The 22121-nt window shown below is 47.9% G+C and overlaps 1 protein-coding gene across 1 annotated transcript in view; it reads right to left on the reverse strand.

Moving 5' to 3' along the window:
• The window catches only part of PSMD9 (proteasome 26S subunit, non-ATPase 9), a 106744-nt gene that overhangs the window by 71448 nt on the left and 13175 nt on the right, over positions 1-22121 (reverse strand). The window contains exon 3 of the mRNA XM_063964476.1: positions 1611-1804. Coding sequence (XP_063820546.1) covers positions 1611-1804 — 194 coding nt within the window. The remainder of the gene's footprint in view (positions 1-1610; positions 1805-22121) is intronic.

Below are 22121 nucleotides of genomic sequence, written 5' to 3' on the forward strand. Positions count from 1 at the left end.
CGGATGTTCCTAGTGGATTGTGTATATATCTCAACCTCGTCGACACTGGAGTCAGACTCCGTGTCGACATCTGTGTCTGCCATCTGAGGTAACGGGCGTTTTTTTGAGTCCCTGATGGCCATTGAGACGCCTGGGCAGGCGCGAGCTGAGAAGCCGGCTGTCCCACAGCTGTTACGTCATCCAGCCTTTTATGTAAGGAGTTGACATTGTCGGTTAATACCTTTCACCTATCCATCCACTCTGGTGTCGGCCCCACAGGGGGCGACATCCCATTTATCGGCCTCTGCTCTGCCTCCACGTAACCTTCCTCATCCAACATGTCGACACAGCCGTACCGACACACCGCACACACACAGGGAATGCTCTGACTGAGGACAGGACCCCACAAAGTCCTTTGGGGAGACAGAGAGAGAGTATGCCAGCACACACCAGAGCGCTATATAATGCAGGGATTAACACCATAACTGAGTGATTTTTCCCCCAATAGCTGCTTGTATACACATATTGTGCCTAAATTTAGTGCCCCCCCTCTCTTTTTAACCCTTTGAGCCTGAAAACTACAGGGGAGAGCCTGGGGAGCTGTCTTCCAGCTGCACTGTGAAGAAAAAATGGCGCCAGTGTGCTGAGGGAGATAGCCCCGCCCCTTTTCTGCCGCCGATTTTCCGGAACACTTCTTGCTTCTGGCTCTGTAAGGGGGCCAGCGGCGCGGCTCCGGGACCGAACACCAAGGTCGGGTCCTGCGGTCGATCCCTCTGGAGCTAATGGTGTCCAGTAGCCTAAGAAGCCCAAACTACCACCAGTTAGGTAGGTTCGCTTCTTCTCCCCTTAGTCCCTCGCTGCAGTGAGTCTGTTGCCAGCAGATCTCACTGTAAAATAAAAAACCTAAAATATACTTTCTTTCTAGGAGCTCAGGAGAGCCCCTAGTGTGCATCCAGCTCAGCCGGGCACAAGATTCTAACGGAGGTCTGGAGGAGGGTCAGAGTGGGAGGAGCCAGTGCACACCAGGTAGTCCTAAAGCTTTCTGTAGTTGTGCCCAGTCTCCTGCGGAGCCGCTATTCCCCATGGTCCTTACGGAGTCCCAGCATCCACTTAGGACGTCAGAGAAAAAGGAGGTGTGGGACTTTGTGTGAGAATGTCCATATTTTTAAAGCGACAATAATTTACAAAGCAAAACCAACCTAGTTTTGCTTTGTAAATGATTGCCACTGTGAAATACGGGCATTCACACACAAAGTCCCATACCCTATTACATTTACCCCTTGGAGAGAGAACATACCAATCAGCTCCTAACTGCCATGTTACAGGTTGTGTTTGAAAAATGACAGTTAGGAGCTGTTGGTTGGTACTTTATCTCTCTCCGAGGCTTAGTACATATGCCCCATCGTCCCTGGAGGCTCAGCAGCCACTCACCTGCTCCTGTGCGGGCCAGCATGTGGCGTCACTCCCAGGTCGGACCTTTGATCTGCTAGTGTTCTTATCAGTACAATTACCCTATCCCTAACCCTCGCCCTAGCATCTAACCCTATTTCCCCCCCACCCCCACACACACTTCCCTGCAGCCTAACCCTAATGTCGACATAAGGACTACTTGCCCTATAGAATGCTCTTACCGATATACTGGCTGGAGATCCAGGAGTGACTGTATCAACTCTAGCAAAGGCCACGGGCAGAGCTTGGTTGCGTTGAAGTGCTTCAGCCTGGGCCTCTGCTTCATCTCTTTGCCGCTTTTCTTGGTCTCGTGCGTGTAGGTTGTGCAAGGCCTCTTCTATTTCTTTCATGATGGTTTTATGATCATTCTGTAGACCTAGAAATATAGGGTCAGCATACTACATTATGGGTATCATTAAAATAAAGTTACTTCTAAGACACAAATACCATTTGCATAAACATTTTAAAAAGATAACTAAGATAATAAAAAGATGCACTTGAATTTTTATTTATTTATTAAGTTATTTATATAGCGCATACATATGAAGTAGCGCATTACAGAAAATATTTAGTCATTCACATCAGTCCCTGCCCCAGTAGAGCTTACAATCTATATTCCCAACCACGTGCACATATTATATATATATATATATATATATATAGATAGATAGATAGATAGAGAGAGAGAGAGAGAGAGAGAGAGAGAGAGAGAGAGAGAGAGAGAGAGAGAACGGGCGGCACTCCACAGATTTTCAAAAAGGAATTGAGACAGCTACACAAGCTTAGTTGTCAACGTTTCAGGTGCTGTTTAATCACACCTTTCGTCAGGATATGACGAAAGGTGTGATTAAACAGCACCTGAAACGTTGACAACTAAGCTTGTGTAGCTGTCTCAATTCCTTTTTGAAAATCCGTGGAGTGCCGCCCGTTTCTCTCTCCCTGTGTTTGCTCTGCTTGGACCGTGGGAGGGCACCCAGGTATTTAATCATTTTGTTTGGAGTGCCGGTCATTTTGGAATTATATATATATATAGTTCACAAAAGGGTTGATTGTTATCAGAAGCCAATAACTCTACCAGGATGTTTTTGATTTGCAAATTAAGTCCTGCATGGATACAATACCCATATCATAAATAATCTGCTAGCACGAGTATACACACAGTATATTGCGGCCATTCCTAAATGGCTGCTGGACCGCAAGTTCCGACTGGCTGGTGGCCAGCGCCACATTTTTAGCTGCCACCTGCGCGGTCACATGGCTGTCCTGCCTGCTATCACACTCAATGACTTCCAGGGAATCCATGATACTCAGCACTGTTTCGCCCAGCCAGCACAGCACTACCCAGCTACCATCTGCCTGAACATGTCTGACTGTGAGGGACCTGGAGAAGATCCAGGTAAGATGCGCCTCATGTGGATCTGGCTTTTTCAGCTTTTAAAAAAAAAAAAAATTGTCATGTGGATCTGGCTCGTTCAATGGTTTAATATGTGGATCTAGCATGTTCAATTTTTTTATATGTGGGTCTGGCTTTTTTTATTTTATTTTATGCAGATCCTGGGGGTGCAGGGTACAAAACTGGGGTGTAAGGTAGTCTTTTCCTGCAAGGTCACGCCCCTTGCAGCAAGACCACAGCCATTGCATCAATGCCACAACTGTCATTTTTTCAGTGTCTATAGGGGGAGCATTTTCTACTGTTCGCATTGGGAGCCAAACGGTCTAGAAACGGCTCTGAAGATACTCCGTAAACAACTTCAGCAGGTATGGCAACAGTGCCAGGAACTGTTTATGCTACGCTTGCAATCTACCCTTGCCAAATGTTTTATACAGAGGCAAAAAAACCTCCTGCACTCTTGTCCGGAAGCTTGGAGGATGCAGGCTGGAACATAATTACTTACTTACCACTACGGCAGCTTGGCAGCGGAACGCGTTGATGGGCCCCCTGTCACCCCAATTTGCAAGACTTTTCGCTGGTGTGTATGCTGACCGTTCTCTGGATTGGACTTATTAACCATACGGACCATTTCCTATTACGTACCTACTACAGACTGCATTACTAAAGACAACCGTAGCTCTGGTGAGGACCCTGATTGAAAATATCTGTATTGGGACTATCCTCCAGTGGGTGTTACACAGTCGGATTTATGGTACATTGGACTGCGCCGTCAGTTCCATAGGAAAAACTGTCCATTGTAATTCTTAAGTCATCCAGTGGGTAACGGGCCAACGTGCAAAAAATTGGGGTGACCTATTTAACTGCCTTTTAATTCATGTTTTTGTGTGTTAAGTGTGTAATTTATATATTAAATTGATCGCACCTTTACAGAAAATCCATTTGATTTAATATTTAGCGCTGCCTTTTCTCTTTTTCTGTTTTTATGTTTAATGGTAGGAGTGACTAATCCTATTTTTTTGGTGGCTGCTGATTTGTGAACCAGCCCTGACTAAGCGCCCGACTTTAACCTTCTGGTTATTTTATAGAGTAGATGGGTGACCTGGGAATCCACCTGTGGTGAACCTTCCCGCTTGTTACACAACTCTGTAGGGAGAGGACAGCGAGCTACCATCCGATTAGACAGGGAGAATTTCTATCCTGGAGAAGACCAGATTATTGTAGATAGAATACGGTACTATTTCAGTTACCTGCTGACATTTAAACTTATTAGGATCTACATCGTTGTGGAATCCTCATCATCAACAGGGATTTGTAGGATCTGCTTAATAGCAACCACCAAGTCAGGGACATTGGCCCTCATTCCGAGTTGATCGCACGTAGCAACTTTTTGCTGCTCGTGCGATCAACTTGACGCCGCCTATGGGGGAGTGTATTTTAGCATAGCAGGGCTGCGATCGTTTGTGTAGCCCTGCTATGCCAAAAAAAAGTTTCCTGCAAAACAAGACCAGGGTCAGACTTATTTACCCTGTGCGACGGATCCAGCGACAAAGGTCCCGGAATTGACGTCAGACATCCGCCCTCCAAACACCTGGACAGGCCTGCTTTCGCCTCACCACGCCTGGAAAACGGTCAGTTGACGCCCCGGAACGCCTCCCGCTTGTCAGTCTTCTTGCAATCGCCACTACGATCACTTTTTCCGCTGACGGCGTCGCTGCCCGGCGACGGCTGACGCTGGTCAACGACGTGCGTGCGCAATGCATCCACCGCGCATGCGCAGTTCTGAGCCGTTCGCACCGCTGTGACAAACTGCAGCGTGCGAACGGGTTGGAATTACCCCCATCAACCTAAATAATAAATTCCTCGTCAGAAGCAGCTGTGTCAGTGTCTGACGGGACAGTATACTCCCCATCCTCATCAGAAGAATCTTCTGAGAGATTAGCGGATTGTGAGGTGGAAGTAGCCCGCTTAGATGACCCCGTGACACGAGTGTAACTTTGGGCAGTTTTATGTCTAACCAAGGACTGACGTAGCCGCTGCAACTGGGTAGACAAATTATCCGCCCAAGGCGGGTTTCTATAGGGACAATGGGGGTAATTCGGAGTTGATCGCAGCAGGATTTTTGTTAGCAGGTGGGCAAAACCATGTGCACTGCAGGGGAGGCAGATATAACATGTGCAGAGATAGTCAGATTTGGGTGGGGTGTGTTCAATCTGCGATCTAAATTGCAGTGTAAAAATAAAGCAGTCAGTATTTCCCCTGCACAGTAACAAAATAACCCACCCAAATCTAACTCTCTCTGCACGTTATATCTGCGCCACCCCCCCCCCTGCAGTGCACATGGTTTTGCCCAACTGCTAACAAAAATCCTGCTGCGATCAAGTCAGAATTACCCCCAATATGTGGCTGTAATTGCACAGGAGGTCCCATAGGGGGCGTAAGGCGTATAACACAAGCATATGTAGCATAGCTGAGAACGCCACCCCAGGTGGCACCTCCATTGGTTTCAGGTGCCGCGGACTGACTGGGAGATATATGGCACATTGTACACAGACAGTCATATAAAACTTACCCCTCAGGCAAATCCTTGGCGCATGCGCTGCAGGAGCGTCCTCGGATTTCCCCCCCTTTGTGTTAGACATTATTATGCGACTATGATGCCACAACTACCACAAAAGACTTCAAGCTGTCATTGATGTTAAAGGGGGCAATACACGATATTAAGAACTGGGGTATGTAAACTTTTGATCAGGGTCATTTGGGTAGTTTCTGTTGTCATTATGATTTAAAAAGAGTAAACACAGTTGTTTGACAATAAATGGCTTCACCCAACCACTAACCATGAGTGAAAGAAAAGTTGGTGAGTTATCAGTCATATTCTCTGACAAATGGCCAGAAAATCACAAATTCTGCTAGGGTATGTAAACTGTACATTGAACATGAGTGTGCATAGAGAGATAGAGATACATATAGACAGGTATATCTCCATATACAGAGGATTGTCATATATTGTAAATCACACAGGCCTTAGCCGTCACACCCAGGATCAGAATCCCTGACCTGTGACACTGAAAGTAGACACCGCACCAACAGAGCTATGTACACTTGCAGAATATACAAAAGAGAAGGCCAAAATGACAGGAACGCAAGGAAACCTTGCAACCAGGTCCGAAGAACACCCCTCCACCCGGAACCACTGGTACAAACAGTGGTATAACCACAACGCCGGAACAGAGCAGCGCAGGGTGGGCGTCCAGCGTCCCCTATGTATTCAGAGAAAGGGATTTACCAGTAAGTACCAAAATCCTGTTTTCTCTATCATCCATAGGGGACTCTGGAGTTCAGTGCTATGGGGACATCCCAGAGCCTCCCAAACGGGCGGGAGAGCGCTGAGAATTCTGAAAACTGTTCAGGCAAGCAACCGAGAGCACTGTGGAGCAAGACAAATGGATGTCAGTCAACCTAAGATGCAGTCTGATTCAGGAGGCAACTGAGACAGAGACCCACCAAGACAACTGGGACACAGATATCGCATCTGATACAGATAAAGTACCAATAGCCCTGCTAATGAAGCAGACAGCATGTGAGGCAGACAGTGAACCCAAGGTATAGCCATCAAGCTTACACAAAGACTAAAGCCACAATAGGGGCCCGAAAGACATACTGACTGCAAAGGCTAGTCATACAGATTGTAACACTGCAATATCCGTTGAGATTCGTAGGGACCATGCGGAATGTTGAAGGCCAACCACTCATTAAGGATGCGCCATAGCGAAGAGCATCAAATGAGTGTGTATCTTAAAGAAGTGCAGTAGAGATCAGCTATGCATGTCAGGCAACACATGCCAACCGATAGGATAAGCATGCATGCGGCCACAGAAACTGCAGGATATGTCGTGTAAAATAAGAGATCCCACATGCTGAGCCATCAGAGTACCCTGCATTCCATCACTACACCCTGAATGGCCAATCTGTCAAAGGTAGGAGAACAAGCCCAAACACAGAGGCAACATATCAGGCCTGTCCGCAAGTAGTGTATATCGTTCTCACTGCATGAAGAAAACACGAAAATAGCAGAAGGTCATACCCACGTAGTAGACAACGTCATCCTTGTTGTCGCCCCCATCAGAGCAGATAAAAGGCGAGTAGGACCTCAGAAAATGTCTGCTGCAAGGACTATGCTCGATCAGACGTCCTGTGGATACAAAGCCTAAGGTGGATCACGATATGTTGACTCCTTGCAGTCATAAGTATGATACAATAGAAGAATAGCGCATAATCCGTCTAAGAGTACTACTCCCAAGGGAGAAAAGATGTGACCCAACACCTTTCCATGGATTTAGGACATCTATGTGCAGTGCTGAATTCTAAGTGAAGACCCAGCAAGAGAATTTGTAAGCTCCAGGAGAGTATCCAATGAAGTCTACACTTTCAGACTAAAGTCTCTGTCTTTGCTGAGACTCGAGGAAAACGCTCAGATATACTGTGTAAACAGAAGCAATCAATTCTCTCTCCAGAATATGTCTAGAGTAATAGATAATCCTGGTAAAGGACGATGCCTGTAAGACGATGTCACAAATTATTAGCTATTGTGACCACGAATAACGCCATCTGAGTCTCAGGGAATCCAGGAGAAAACATATTAAAATCAGGAAGATGACCAGAGGACTACAACTCAAGTTACTGAAGAAGCATCTGTCAGATGGTAACCAGGAGCAAAAACCAAAGACATTTAGGAAATTTCCCTACACCAAGTCCAAACTAGTATATAACCCATCAGTTCCCGAAGAGACTGTGACCTAAATACAGGACCCAATACCGGTTGGTATTCCTGATAAGTTTATCCTGAACTGTAAAAAAAAAAAACCTCAGTCTGACAGCTGAAGACTTGGAGACCGAATTAGTGTCTGTAAGGCCCATGACCCACTATGTCAAACGACTGGAAGCCGGTGTTGAGAGAAGCCATGTAGCTGAAACCTGGCTGCAAATCCTTGAGATACTTGACCCATAAATGTTAAAAATGCTCTACCGCAATTGGTGCGCGCTGTCTAAATTGAGAGTACCCAGAGATGGTATTTGTGGAATAGCCACACCCCCGGAGGTGTATCCCCTGGTGCGGGTTGGCAGGCCGGGCCGATGTAACACTCCCCGCCGCGGGCACCGCTGTAGTATGTAGCTGTTGTCCCCAGGGCTGCTCACTGCCCGTGTGGGACCCCGTGCTCAGCTTCAGTCCTGGCGCTTCCTTGCAGGCATAGCGCTGCTGCTGCCCTTTTGTTTAACAGAGCTCCCTCTGTCAGAGAAGGAGTCTTACTAATGACGTGGCAGTGCAGATATAAAAACATGGTTCCTTTACCATTAAGGAAGGCTGGGAACAGTGTGAGGTGGAGCCTTGGGACTGTCAATTTCGCCGTCAGAGCCCTGTATCAATCCACAGAGCACTGCCTAACTCCCTCCCTCCTTATCGGTGGAACGAGCGGCACCCTACGGCAGTTATGGAAAGCAGGGGGGCAGTCACCTTACAATACGCTGTGAGGCAGTAAACAGTAGCGGAGTGCGGCTGATAGTGCATCTGCCCTGGACGTTAACAATGCGCGCCTTACACACTTAAACGCGCCGACAACCTTCCCTTCTCCAGCCCCCTTCTGCAGCGTGGAATCTAATGGCACCCTGCGCTTGCGTTAAACCGGGTCCCGCTACCACTTAAGCAGAAAGTGTGTACCAGAATATAAATGCAGCCCTAAGTAGGGATTGAACCTGGGACCTCCGGAGGAAAGACAAGGCAGTTGGTGTGAGCGGAAGATGCTGCGGAGAAGAAACATGGCACATGACATGTTACATAGTCGCCCTGTAGATCCGGGAGCCCTTCTAACAAGGATTCCCGGTTATACATACCACTCTTCAGACATGCTGCCGGTGGCAGCGGGATGCTGGGGCTCCATGTCAGCATTGAACTGCTGGATGCGAGACACCCAGGGACTGATGTCCCTGCAGCCAGGACTCGGGCTCCAAACTCTGCAGAGTGGTACCGAGCCCCTCCGGCAGCTCCCACGTAGCAGGTTGGCAGGGGCAAACTGCCAGGCTGTTGAAGATTTAGTTAAATTAAGAAAATAATAAAATATCTCTGGAGCTCCAGAGGAAAGTGACCGGCTCTCTCGGATACATTTCTAAAACTGGTCTGTAGCTAACCAGTCATTAGCTACAGGAGTAATTCCTGAGGACTGGAAAAGAGTGAACGTAGTCCCACTGCACAATAGTGGAAGCAAGAAAGAGGCAAACAACTACAGACCAGTGAGTCTTACATCAGTAGTAGGGAAATTGATGGAAACACTCTTAAAATAAAGAGTTGTAGATTATCTCAAATCCAGCAATTTATAGGATCCTAAACAGCATGGATTCACTGGGGGAAGGTCATGTCAAACAAATCTTATTGATTTTTTTGACTGTGTGACTAAAGTGATGGATAAAGGTGGAGCCATGGATATAGCTTATCTAGACTTTAGTAAGGCTTTTGACACTGTTCCACATCGCAGACTGCTAAATAAACTTGGAAGCCTGGGATTGGATACTAGGATTATTGAATGGATAAGATCTTGGTTGAAGGATAAAAAACAGAGAGTTGTGGTAAATGGAGTGCATTCACAGGAGGGAAATGTTACCAGTGGAGTACCCCAGGGATCTGTACTTGGACCAGTGCTTTTTAATATCTTTATTGGTGACATTGCAAATGGCATTAAAGGGAAAGTATGCCTTTTTGCAGATGACACAAAAGGTATGCAACAGGGTAGACATACCAGGTGGGGTAAAACAAATGACTGAGGATCTAGGTAGACTAGAGGAATGGTTAAGAGTGTGGCAATTAAAGTTTAATCTCCAAAAATGCAAAATCATACACCTGGGTCTCAAAAATCCAAAGGCTAAACATAGTATTAATGGCACTATACTGGAAACTACTGAGGAGGAAAGGGATCTAGGAGTCACTATTTCAGGTGACTTAAAGGCAGGTAAGCAATGTAACAAAGCAATGAGAAATGCTAGTCAGATGCTTGGCTGCATTGGGAGAGGAATCAGCAGCAGAAAATAAGAATTTACTTACCGATAATTCTATTTCTCATAGTCCGTAGTGGATGCTGGGAACTCTGTAAGGACCATGGGGAATAGCGGCTCCGCAGGAGACTGGGCACAAAAAGTAAAAGCTTTAGACTAGCTGGTGTGCACTGGCTCCTCCCCCTATGACCCTCCTCCAAGCCTCAGTTAAGATACTGTGCCCGGACGAGCGTACATAATAAGGAAGGATCTTGAATCCCGGGTAAGACTCATACCAGCCACACCAATCACACCGTACAACTCGTGATCTGAACCCAGTTAACAGTATGATAACCGTAGGAGCCTCTGAAAAGATGGCTTCCAACAATAAACAACCCGATTTGTTTGTAACAATAACTATATACAAGTATTGCAGACAATCCGCACTTGGGATGGGCGCCCAGCATCCACTACGGACTATGAGAAATAGAATTATCGGTAAGTAAATTCTTATTTTCTCTGACGTCCTAGTGGATGCTGGGAACTCCGTAAGGACCATGGGGATTATACCAAAGCTCCCAAACGGGCGGGAGAGTGCGGATGACTCTGCAGCACCGAATGAGAGAACTCCAGGTCCTCCTCAGCCAGGGTATCAAATTTGTAGAATTTAGCAAACGTGTTTGCCCCTGACCAAGTAGCTGCTCGGCAAAGTTGTAAAGCCGAGACCCCTCGGGCAGCCGCCCAAGATGAGCCCACCTTCCTTGTGGAATGGGCTTTTACAGATTTTGGCTGTGGCAGGCCTGCCACAGAATGTGCAAGTTGAATTGTACTACAAATCCAACGAGCAATCGTCTGCTTAGAAGCAGGAGCACCCAGCTTGTTGGGTGCATATAGTATAAACAGCGAGTCAGATTTTCTGACTCCAGCCGTCCTGGAAACATATATTTTCAGGGCCCTGACTACGTCCAGCAACTTGGAGACCTCCAAGTCCCTAGTAGCCACAGGTACCACAATAGGTTGATTCATGTGAAACGCTGAAACCACCTTAGGGAGAAATTGAGGACGAGTCCTCAATTCCGCCCTATCCGAATGAAATATCAGGTAAGGGCTTTTATAGGATAAAGCCGCCAATTCTGATACGCGCCTGGCTGAAGCCAGGGCCAACAGCATTACCACTTTCCATGTGAGATATTTCAAATCCACTGTGGCAAGTGGTTCAAACCAATGTGATTTTAGGAACCCTAAAACTACATTGAGATCCCAAGGTGCCACTGGGGGCACAAAAGGAGGCTGTATATGCAGTACCCCTTTGACAAACGTCTGAACTTCAGGCAGTGAAGCCAGTTCTTTCTGGAAGAAGATCGACAGGGCCGAAATTTGAACCTCAATGGATCCTAATTTTAGGCCCATAGACAATCCTGCTTGCAGGAAATGTAGGAAACGACCCAGTTGAAATTCCTCCGTAGGGGCCTTCTTGGCCTCACACCACGCAACATATTTTCGCCAAATGCGATGATAATGTTTTGCAGTTACATCCTTCCTGGCCTTGATCAGGGTAGGGATGACTTCATCTGGAATGCCTTTTTCCTTCAGGATCCGGCGTTCAACCGCCATGCCGTCAAACGCAGCCGCGGTAAGTCTTGGAACAGACAAGGTCCCTGCTGTAGCAGGTCCTTCCTTAGAGGTAGAGGCCACGGGTCCTCCGTGAGCATCTCTTGCAGTTCCGGGTACCAAGTTCTTCTTGGCCAATCCGGAGCCACGAGTATCGTTCTTACTCCTCTCCTTCTTATGATTCTCAGTACTTTTGGTATGAGAGGAAGAGGAGGGAACACATATACCGACTGGAACACCCACGGAGTTACCAGAGCGTCCACCGCTATTGCCTGAGGGTCCCTTGACCTGGCGCAATATCTGTCCAGTTTCTTGTTGAGACGGGACGCCATCATGTCCACCTTTGGTTTTTCCCAACGGTTTACAATCACTTGGAAGACTTCTGGATGAAGTCCCCACTCCCCCGGGTGGAGGTCGTGTCTGCTGAGGAAGTCTGCTTCCCAGTTGTCCACCCCCGGAATGAACACTGCTGACAGTGCTATCACATGATTTTCCGCCCAGCGGAGAATCCTTGCAGCTTCTGCCATTGCCCTCCTGCTTCTTGTGCCGCCCTGTCTGTTTACGTGGGCGACAGCCGTGATGTTGTCCGACTGGATCAATACCGGTTGACCCTGAAGCAGAGGCCTTGCTTGACTTAGGGCATTGTAAATGGCCCTTAGCTCTAGGATATTTATGTGAAGAGACGTTTCCATGCTTGACCACAAGCCCTGGAAATTTCTTCCCTGTGTGACTGCTCCCCAGCCTCTCAGGCTGGCATCCGTGGTTACCAGCATCCAATCCTGAATGCCGAATCTGCGGCCCTCGAGAAGATGAGCCTTCTGTAACCACCACAGGAGAGATACCCTTGTCCTTGGAGATAGGGTTATCCGCTGATGCATCTGAAGATGCGATCCGGACCATTTGTCCAGCAGATCCCACTGAAAAGTTCTTGCATGGAATCTTCCGAATGGAATCGCTTCGTAAGAAGACACCATTTTTCCCAGGACTCTCGTGCACTGATGCACTGACACTTGTCCTGGTTTTAGGAGGTTCCTGACTAGCTCGGATAACTCCCTGGCCTTCTCCTCCGGGAGAAACACCTTTTTCTGGACTGTGTCCAGAATCATCCCTAGGAACAGTAGACGTGTTGTTGGAATCAGCTGTGATTTTGGGATATTTAGAATCCACCCGTGCTGACGTAGCACTACCTGAGATAGTGCTACTCCGACCTCTAACTGTTCCCTGGACCTTGCCCTTATCAGGAGATCGTCCAAGTAAGGGATAATTAATACGCCTTTTCTTCGAAGAAGAATCATCATTTCGGCCATTACCTTGGTAAAGACCCGTGGTGCCGTGGACAATCCAAACGGCAGCGTCTGAAACTGATAATGACAGTTTTGTATCACAAACCTGAGGTACCCTTGGTGAGAAGGGTAAATTGGGACATGGAGATAAGCATCCTTGATGTCTAGAGATACCATATAGTCCCCTTCTTCCAGGTTCGCTATCACTGCTCTGAGTGACTCCATCTTGAATTTGAACCTTTTTATGTAAGTGTTCAAAGATTTTAGATTTAAAATTGGTCTCACCGAGCCGTCCGGCTTCGGTACCACAAACAGCGTGGAATAATACCCCTTTCCCTGTTGTAGGAGGGGTACCTTGATTATCACCTGCTAGGAATACAGCTTGTGAATAGCTTCCAATACTGCCTCCCTGTCGGAGGGAGACGTTGGTAGAGCAGACTTCAGGAACCGGCGAGGGGGAGACGTCTCGAATTCCAATTTGTACCCCTGTGATACTACCTGCAGGATCCAGGGGTCCACTTGCGAGTGAGCCCACTGCGCGCTGAAATTCTTGAGACGGCCCCCCACCGTGCCCGAGTCTGCTTGCAGAGCCCCAGCGTCATGCTGAGGACTTGGCAGAAGCGGGGGAGGGCTTCTGCTCTTGGGAAGAGGCTGCATGGTGCAGTCTTTTTCCCCTTCCTCTGCCCCGAGGCAGGAATGAGCGGCCTTTTTCCCTCTTGCCCTTATAGGGACGAAAGGACTGGGTTTGAAAAGACGGTGTCTTTTTCTGCTGAGAGGTGACCTGGGGTAAAAAGGTGGATTTTCCAGCCGTTGCCGTGGCCACCAGGTCCGATAGACCGACCCCAAATAACTCCTCCCCTTTATACGGCAATACTTCCATATGTCGTTTGGAATCCGCATCACCTGACCACTGTCGCGTCCATAACGTTCTTCTGGCAGAAATGGACATCGCACTTACTCTAGATGCCAGGGTGCAAATATCCCTCTGTGCATCTCGCATATATAGTAATGCATCCTTTAAATGCTCTATAGTTAATAATATACTGTCCCTATCCAGGGTATCAATATTTTCAGTCAGGGAATCCGACCAAGCCACTCCAGCGCTGCACATCCAGGCTGAGGCGATCGCTGGTCGCAGTATAACACCGGTATGTGTGTATATACCTTTTAAGATATTTTCCAGCCTTCTATCAGCTGGTTCCTTGAGAGCGGCCGTATCAGGAGACGGTAACGCCACTTGTTTTGATAAGCGTGTGAGCGCCTTATCTACCCTAGGGGGTGTTTCCCAACGTGCCCTAACCTCTGGCGGGAAAGGGTATAGTGCCAATAATTTATTAGAAATCAGCAGTTTTTTATCGGGGGAAACCCACGCTTTATCACACACCTCATTTAATTCATCTGACTCAGGAAAAACCACTGGTAGTTTTTTCACACCCCACATAATACCCTTTTTTGTGGTACTTGTAGTGTCAGAAATGTTCAATGCCTCCTTCATTGCCGTGATCATGTAACGTGTGGCCCTACTGGACATTACGTTTGTCTCGTCACCGTCGACACTGGATTCAGTATCCGTGTCAGGGTCTGTGTCGACCATCTGAGGTAACGGGCGTTTTAGCGCCCCTGACGGTGTCTGAGACGCCTGAACAGGCACCAATTGATTTGTCGGCTGTCTCATGTCGTCAACAGTTTTTTGCAAAGTGCTGACATTGTCACGTAATTCTTTAATTACTACCATCCAGTCAGGTGTCGACTCCCTAGGGGGTGACATCACTAACACAGGCAATTGCTCTGCTTCCACATCATTTTCCTCCTCATACATGTCGACACAATCGTACCGACACCCAGCACACACACAGGGAATGCTCTGATAGAGGACAGGACCCCACTAGCCCTTTGGGGAGACAGAGGGAGAGTTTGCCAGCACACACCAAAGCGCTATATATATATATATATATACAGGGATAACCTTATATAAAGTGTTACTCCCTGTTATAGCTGCTGTATTTATATATTAGCTGCCAATAGTGCCCCCCTCTCTGTTTTACCCTGTTTCTGTAGTGCAGGACTGCAGGGGAGAGTCAGGGAGCCGTCCTTCCAGCGGAGCTGTGAAAGAAAATGGCGCTTGTGTGCGGAGGAGAAAGGCTCCGCCCACTTCACGGCGGCCTTTTCTCCCGCTTTTTTCAGGAAACTGGCAGGGGATAAATGCATCCATATAGCCCAGGAGCTATATGTGATGCATTTTTTTAGCCATATAAGGTTTTTATATCGTTTTTATTGCGTCTCAGGGCGCTCCCCCCCAGCGCCCTGCACCCTCAGTGACCGGAGTGTGAAGTGTGCTGAGAGCAATGGCGCACAGCTGCAGTGCTGTGCGCTACCTTATTTGAAGACAGGAACGTCTTCTGCCGCCGCTTTCTCCGGACCTCTTCGCTCTTCTGGCTCTGTAAGGGGGCCGGCGGCGCGGCTCCGGGACCCATCCAGGCTGAACCTGTGATCGTCCCTCTGGAGCTAATGTCCAGTAGCCAAGAAGCCCAATCCACTCTGCAGTCAGGTGAGTTCGCTTCTTCTCCCCTTAGTCCCACGATGCAGTGAGCCTGTTGCCAGCAGGACTCACTGAAAATAAAAAACCTATTTAAACTTTTACTTCTAAGCAGCTCAGGAGAGCCACCTAGCTTGCACCCTTCTCGTTCGGGCACAAAAATCTAACTGAGGCTTGGAGGAGGGTCATAGGGGGAGGAGCCAGTGCACACCAGCTAGTCTAAAGCTTTTACTTTTTGTGCCCAGTCTCCTGCGGAGCCGCTATTCCCCATGGTCCTTACGGAGTTCCCAGCATCCACTAGGACGTCAGAGAAAGAAAGAAAAGTAATAATGCCACTGTATAGGTCATTGGTACGGCATCATCTAGAATACTGTGTTCAATTCTGGAGGCCATATCTTCAAAAGGATATTAATACATTAGAGACTGTACAAAGAAGGGAAAATAAGATTTTACTTACCGATAAATCTATTTCTCGGAGTCCGTAGTGGATGCTGGGGTTCCTGAAAGGACCATGGGGAATAGCGGCTCCGCAGGAGACAGGGCACAAAAAGTAAAGCTTTTCCAGATCAGGTGGTGTGCACTGGCTCCTCCCCCTATGACCCTCCTCCAGACTCCAGTTAGGTACTGTGCCCGGACGAGCGTACACAATAAGGGAGGATTTTGAATCCCGGGTAAGACTCATACCAGCCACACCAATCACACCGTACAACTTGTGATCTAAACCCAGTTAACAGTATGATAACAGCGGAGCCTCTGAAAGATGGCTTCCTTCAACAATAACCCGAATTAGTTAACAATAACTATGTACAATTATTGCAGATAATCCGCACTTGGGATGGGCGCCCAGCATCCACTACGGACTCCGAGAAATAGATTTATCGGTAAGTAAAATCTTATTTTCTCTATCGTCCTAGTGGATGCTGGGGTTCCTGAAAGGACCATGGGGATTATACCAAAGCTCCCAAACGGGCGGGAGAGTGCGGATGACTCTGCAGCACCGAATGAGAGAACTCCAGGTCCTCCTTAGCCAGAGTATCAAATTTGTAAAATTTTACAAACGTGTTCTCCCCTGACCACGTAGCTGCTCGGCAGAGCTGTAATGCCGAGACCCCTCGGGCAGCCGCCCAAGATGAGCCCACCTTCCTTGTGGAGTGGGCCTTTACAGATTTAGGCTGTGGCAGGCCTGCCACAGAATGTGCAAGTTGGATTGTGCTACAGATCCAACGAGCAATCGTCTGCTTAGACGCAGGAGCACCCATCTTGTTGGGTGCATACAATATAAACAACGAGTCAGATTTTCTGACTCCAGCTGTCCTTGCAATATATATTTTTAATGCTCTGACAACGTCCAGTAACTTGGAGTCCTCCAAGTCACTTGTAGCCGCAGGCACTACAATAGGCTGGTTCAGATGAAATGCTGACACCACCTTAGGGAGAAAATGCGGACGAGTCCGCAGTTCTGCCCTGTCCGAATGGAAAATCAGATATGGGCTTTTGTAAGATAAAGCTGCCAGTTCTGACACTCTCCTGGCCGAAGCCAGGGCTAGAAGCATGGTCACTTTCCATGTGAGATATTTCAAATCCACCTTTTTTAGTGGTTCAAACCAATGAGATTTTAGAAATTCCAAAACCACATTGAGATCCCACGGTGCCACTGGAGGCACCACAGGAGGCTGTATATGCAGCACTCCCTTAACAAAGGTCTGGACTTCAGGGACTGAAGCCAATTCTTTTTGAAAAAAGATCGACAGGGCCGAAATTTGAACCTTAATAGATCCCAATTTGAGACCCATAGACAATCCTGATTGCAGGAAATGTAGGAATCGACCCAGTTGAAATTCCTCCGTCGGAGCACTCCGATCTTCGCACCACGCAACATATTTTCGCCAAATTCGGTGATAATGTTGCACGGTTACTTCCTTCCTTGCTTTAATCAAAGTAGGAATGACTTCTTCCGGCATGCCTTTTTCCTTTAGGATCCGGCGTTCAACCGCCATGCCGTCAAACGCAGCCGCGGTAAGTCTTGAAACAGACAGGGACCCTGCTGAAGCAAGTCCCTCCTTAGAGGTAGAGGCCACGGATCTTCCGTGATCATCTCTTGAAGTTCCGGGTACCAAGTCCTTCTTGGCCAATCCGGAACCACTAGTATCGTTCTCACGCCTCTTTGCCGTATAATTCTCAATACTTTTGGTATGAGAGGCAGAGGAGGAAACACATACACCGACTGGTACACCCAAGGCGTTACCAGCGCGTCCACAGCTATTGCCTGCGGATCTCTTGACCTGGCGCAATACCTGTCCAGTTTTTTGTTGAGGCGAGACGCCATCATGTCCACCATTGGTCTTTCCCAACGGGTTATCAGCATGTGGAAGACTTCTGGATGAAGTCCCCACTCTCCCGGGTGAAGATCGTGTCTGCTGAGGAAGTCTGCTTCCCAGTTGTCCACTCCCGGGATGAACACTGCTGACAGTGCTATCACATGATTCTCTGCCCAGCGAAGAATCCTTGCAGCTTCTGCCATTGCACTCCTGCTTCTTGTGCCGCCCTGTCTGTTCACATGGGCGACTGCCGTGATGTTGTCCGACTGGATCAACACCGGTTTTCCTTGAAGCAGAGGTTCTGCCTGGCTTAGAGCATGGTATATTGCTCTTAGTTCCAGAATGTTTATGTGAAGAGACGTTTCCAGGCTCGTCCATACTCCCTGGAAGTTTCTTCCCTGTGTGACTGCTCCCCAGCCTCTCAGGCTGGCGTCCGTGGTCACCAGGATCCAATCCTGTATGCCGAATCTGCGGCCCTCCAATAGATGAGGACTCTGCAACCACCACAGAAGAGACACCCTTGTCCTTGGAGACAGGGTTATCCGTAGGTGCATCTGAAGATGCGACCCTGACCATTTGTCCAACAGATCCCTTTGGAAAATTCTTGCGTGGAATCTGCCGAATGGAATTGCTTCGTAAGAAGCCACCATTTTTCCCAGGACTCTTGTGCATTGATGTACAGACACCTTTCCTGGTTTTAGGAGGTTCCTGACAAGCTCGGATAACTCCTTGGCTTTTTCCTCCGGGAGAAAAACCTTTTTCTGAACCGTGTCCAGAATCATCCCTAGGAACAGCAGACGAGTTGTCGGCATTAACTGGGATTTTGGAATATTCAGAATCCACCCGTGCTGTTTTAGCACTTCTTGAGACAGTGCTAATCCCATCTCTAGCTGTTCTCTGGACCTTGCCCTTATTAGGAGATCGTCCAAGTATGGGATAATTAATACGCCTTTTCTTCGAAGAAGAATCATCATCTCGGCCATTACCTTTGTAAAGACCCGAGGTGCCGTGGACAATCCGAACGGCAGCGTCTGAAACTGATAGTGACAGTTTTGTACAACGAACCTGAGGTACCCCTGGTGTGAGGGGTAAATTGGAACGTGGAGATACGCATCCTTGATGTCCAAGGATACCATAAAGTCCCCCTCTTCCAGGTTCGCTATCACTGCTCTGAGTGACTCCATCTTGAACTTGAACTTCTTTATGTACAGGTTCAAGGACTTCAGATTTAGAATAGGCCTTACCGAGCCATCCGGCTTCGGTACCACAAAAAGAGTGGAATAATACCCCTTCCCTTGTTGCAGAAGAGGTACCTTGACTATCACCTGCTGAGAGTACAGCTTGTGAATGGCTTCCAAAACCGTCTCCCTTTCGGAGGGGGACGTTGGTAAAGCAGACTTCAGGAAACGGCGAGGTGGATCTGTCTCTAATTCTAACCTGTACCCCTGAGATATTATCTGCAGGATCCAGGGATCTACTTGCGAGTGAGCCCACTGCGCGCTGTAATTTTTGAGACGACCCCCCACCGTCCCCGAGTCCGCTTGAGAAGCCCCAGCGTCATGCTGAGGCTTTTGTAGAAGCCGGGGAGGGCTTCTGATCCTGGGAAGGAGCTGCCTGTTGCTGTCTCTTCCCTCGACCTCTGCCTCGTGGCAGATATGAATAGCCCTTTGCTCTCTTATTTTTAAAGGAACGAAAGGGCTGCGGTTGAAAGGTCGGTGCCTTTTTCTGTTGGGGAGTGACTTGAGGTAGAAAGGTGGATTTCCCGGCTGTAGCCGTGGCCACCAAATCTGATAGACCGACTCCAAATAACTCCTCCCCTTTATACTGCAAAACTTCCATATGCCGTTTTGAATCCGCATCGCCTGTCCACTGTCGCGTCCATAAAGCTCTTCTGGCCGAAATGGACATAGCACTTACCCGTGATGCCAGTGTGCAGATATCCCTCTGTGCATCACGCATATAAAGAAATGCATCCTTTATTTGTTCTAACGACAGTAAAATATTGTCCCTGTCCAGGGTATCAATATTTTCAATCAGGGACTCTGACCAAACTACCCCAGCACTGCACATCCAGGCAGTCGCTATAGCTGGTCGTAGTATAACACCTGCATGTGTGTATATACTTTTTTGGATATTTTCCATCCTCCTATCTGATGGATCTTTAAGTGCGGCCGTCTCAGGAGAGGGTAACGCCACTTGTTTAGATAAGCGTGTTAGCGCCTTATCCACCCTAGGAGGTGTTTCCCAGCGCTCCCTAACCTCTGGCGGGAAAGGGTATAATGCCAGTAATTTCTTTGAAATTATCAGCTTTTTATCAGGGGCAACCCACGCTTCATTACACACGTCATTTAATTCTTCTGATTCAGGAAAAACTATAGGTAGTTTTTTCACACCCCACATAATACCCTGTTTAGTGGTACCTGTAGTATCAGCTAAATGTAACGCCTCCTTCATTGCCAAAATCATATAACGTGTGGCCCTACTGGAAAATACGGTTGATTCGTCACCGTCACCACTGGAGTCATCGCCTGTGTCTGGGTCTGTGTCGACCGACTGAGGCAAAGGGCGTTTCACAGCCCCTGACGGTGTTTGAGTCGCCTGGACAGGCACTAATTGATTGTCCGGCCGTCTCATGTGGTCAAACGACTGCTTTAGCGTGTTGACACTATCCCGTAGTTCCATAAATAAAGGCATCCATTCTGGTGTCGACTCCCTAGGGGGTGACATCCTCATATTTGGCAATTGCTCCGCCTCCACGCCAATATCGTCCTCATACATGTCGACACACACGTACCGACACACAGCACACACACAGGGAATGCTCCTAACGAAGACAGGACCCACTAGCCCTTTGGGGAGACAGAGGGAGAGTTTGCCAGCACACACCAAAAGCGCTATATATATATATCAGGGATAGCCTTATAATAAGTGCTCCCTTATAGCTGCTTTGTTATATCAAAATATCGCCATAAATATGCCCCCCCTCTCTGTTTTACCCTGTTTCTGTAGTGCAGTGCAGGGGAGAGACTTGGGAGCCGTCCTGACCAGCGGAGCTGTGAGAGGAAATGGCGCCGTGTGCTGAGGAGATAGGCCCCGCCCCTTTTCTGGCGGGCTCGTCTCCCGCTATTTAGAGAAATCAGGCAGGGGTTAAATATCTCCATATAGCCTCTGGGGGCTATATGTGAGGTATTTTTAGCCTTTATATAGGTTACATTTGCCTCCCAGGGCGCCCCCCTCCCAGCGCCCTGCACCCTCAGTGACTGCCGTGTGAAGTGTGCTGAGAGGAAAATGGCGCACAGCTGCAGTGCTGTGCGCTACCTTTAGAAGACTGCAGGAGTCTTCAGCCGCCGATTCTGGACCTCTTCTGACTTCAGCATCTGCAAGGGGGCCGGCGGCGCGGCTCCGGTGACCATCCAGGCTGTACCTGTGATCGTCCCTCTGGAGCTTGATGTCCAGTAGCCAAGAAGCCAATCCATCCTGCACGCAGGTGAGTTGACTCCTTCTCCCCTCAGTCCCTCGCTGCAGTGATCCTGTTGCCAGCAGGAATCACTGTAAAATAAAAAACCTAGCTAAACTTTTTCTAAGCAGCTCTTTAGGAGAGCCACCTAGATTGCACCCTTCTCGGCCGGGCACAAAAATCTAACTGGAGTCTGGAGGAGGGTCATAGGGGGAGGAGCCAGTGCACACCACCTGATCTGGAAAAGCTTTACTTTTTGTGCCCTGTCTCCTGCGGAGCCGCTATTCCCCATGGTCCTTTCAGGAACCCCAGCATCCACTAGGACGATAGAGAAATTAAAATGGTGCATGGCCTACATCACAAACATACCCAGAAAGACTAAAAAATCTCAATATGTATAGTTTGGAGCAGAGAACGGAAAGGGGGGACATGATAGAAACTTTCAAATATATCAAGGGTTTTAACAAAGTCTAGGAGGGAAACATTCTCCATATGAAGAGAAGCAATAGGACACGAGGACTTGCACTGAGACTGAAGGGGGGGGGGGGAGGTTCAGGAGAAGTATGAGGAAAAACTATGTCACAGAAAGGGTAGTGGACAAGTGGAATAGCCTCCCATCAGAGGTGGTAGAGGCTAAGACAGTAGAGCAATTTAAACATGCATGGGATAGACATAAGGATATCCTTACAAATAAATAAGGATCAAATAAGTTTTGAGATAAAAATATGGTTTAAAAAACAAAACAAAAAAAAGGGCAGACTAGATGGGCCAAGTGGTTCTTATCTGCCGTCAAATTCTATCTTTCTATGATAGAGAGGGGGAGGAGCCAGTCACACACATTAAAAAAATTAAAGTGTCGGCTCGCCTGATTACCCCATCTATACCCAGAGTACTGAACTCCAGCGTCCTTTATGGAAGACAGCGGAACATAAATATCAGTTTCCTGATTTTTTTTAGATAGCATATTTTTCGGACCATAAGACGCACCTGACCATAAGACGCACCTAGTTTTTAGAGTAGGAAAACAGAAAAAAAAATATTCTGAACCAAATAGTGTAATAAAATATTTAATAAA

Source organism: Pseudophryne corroboree, chromosome 1 (assembly GCF_028390025.1).
Source record: "Pseudophryne corroboree isolate aPseCor3 chromosome 1, aPseCor3.hap2, whole genome shotgun sequence".
Classification (NCBI taxonomy): Eukaryota; Metazoa; Chordata; class Amphibia; order Anura; family Myobatrachidae; genus Pseudophryne; species Pseudophryne corroboree.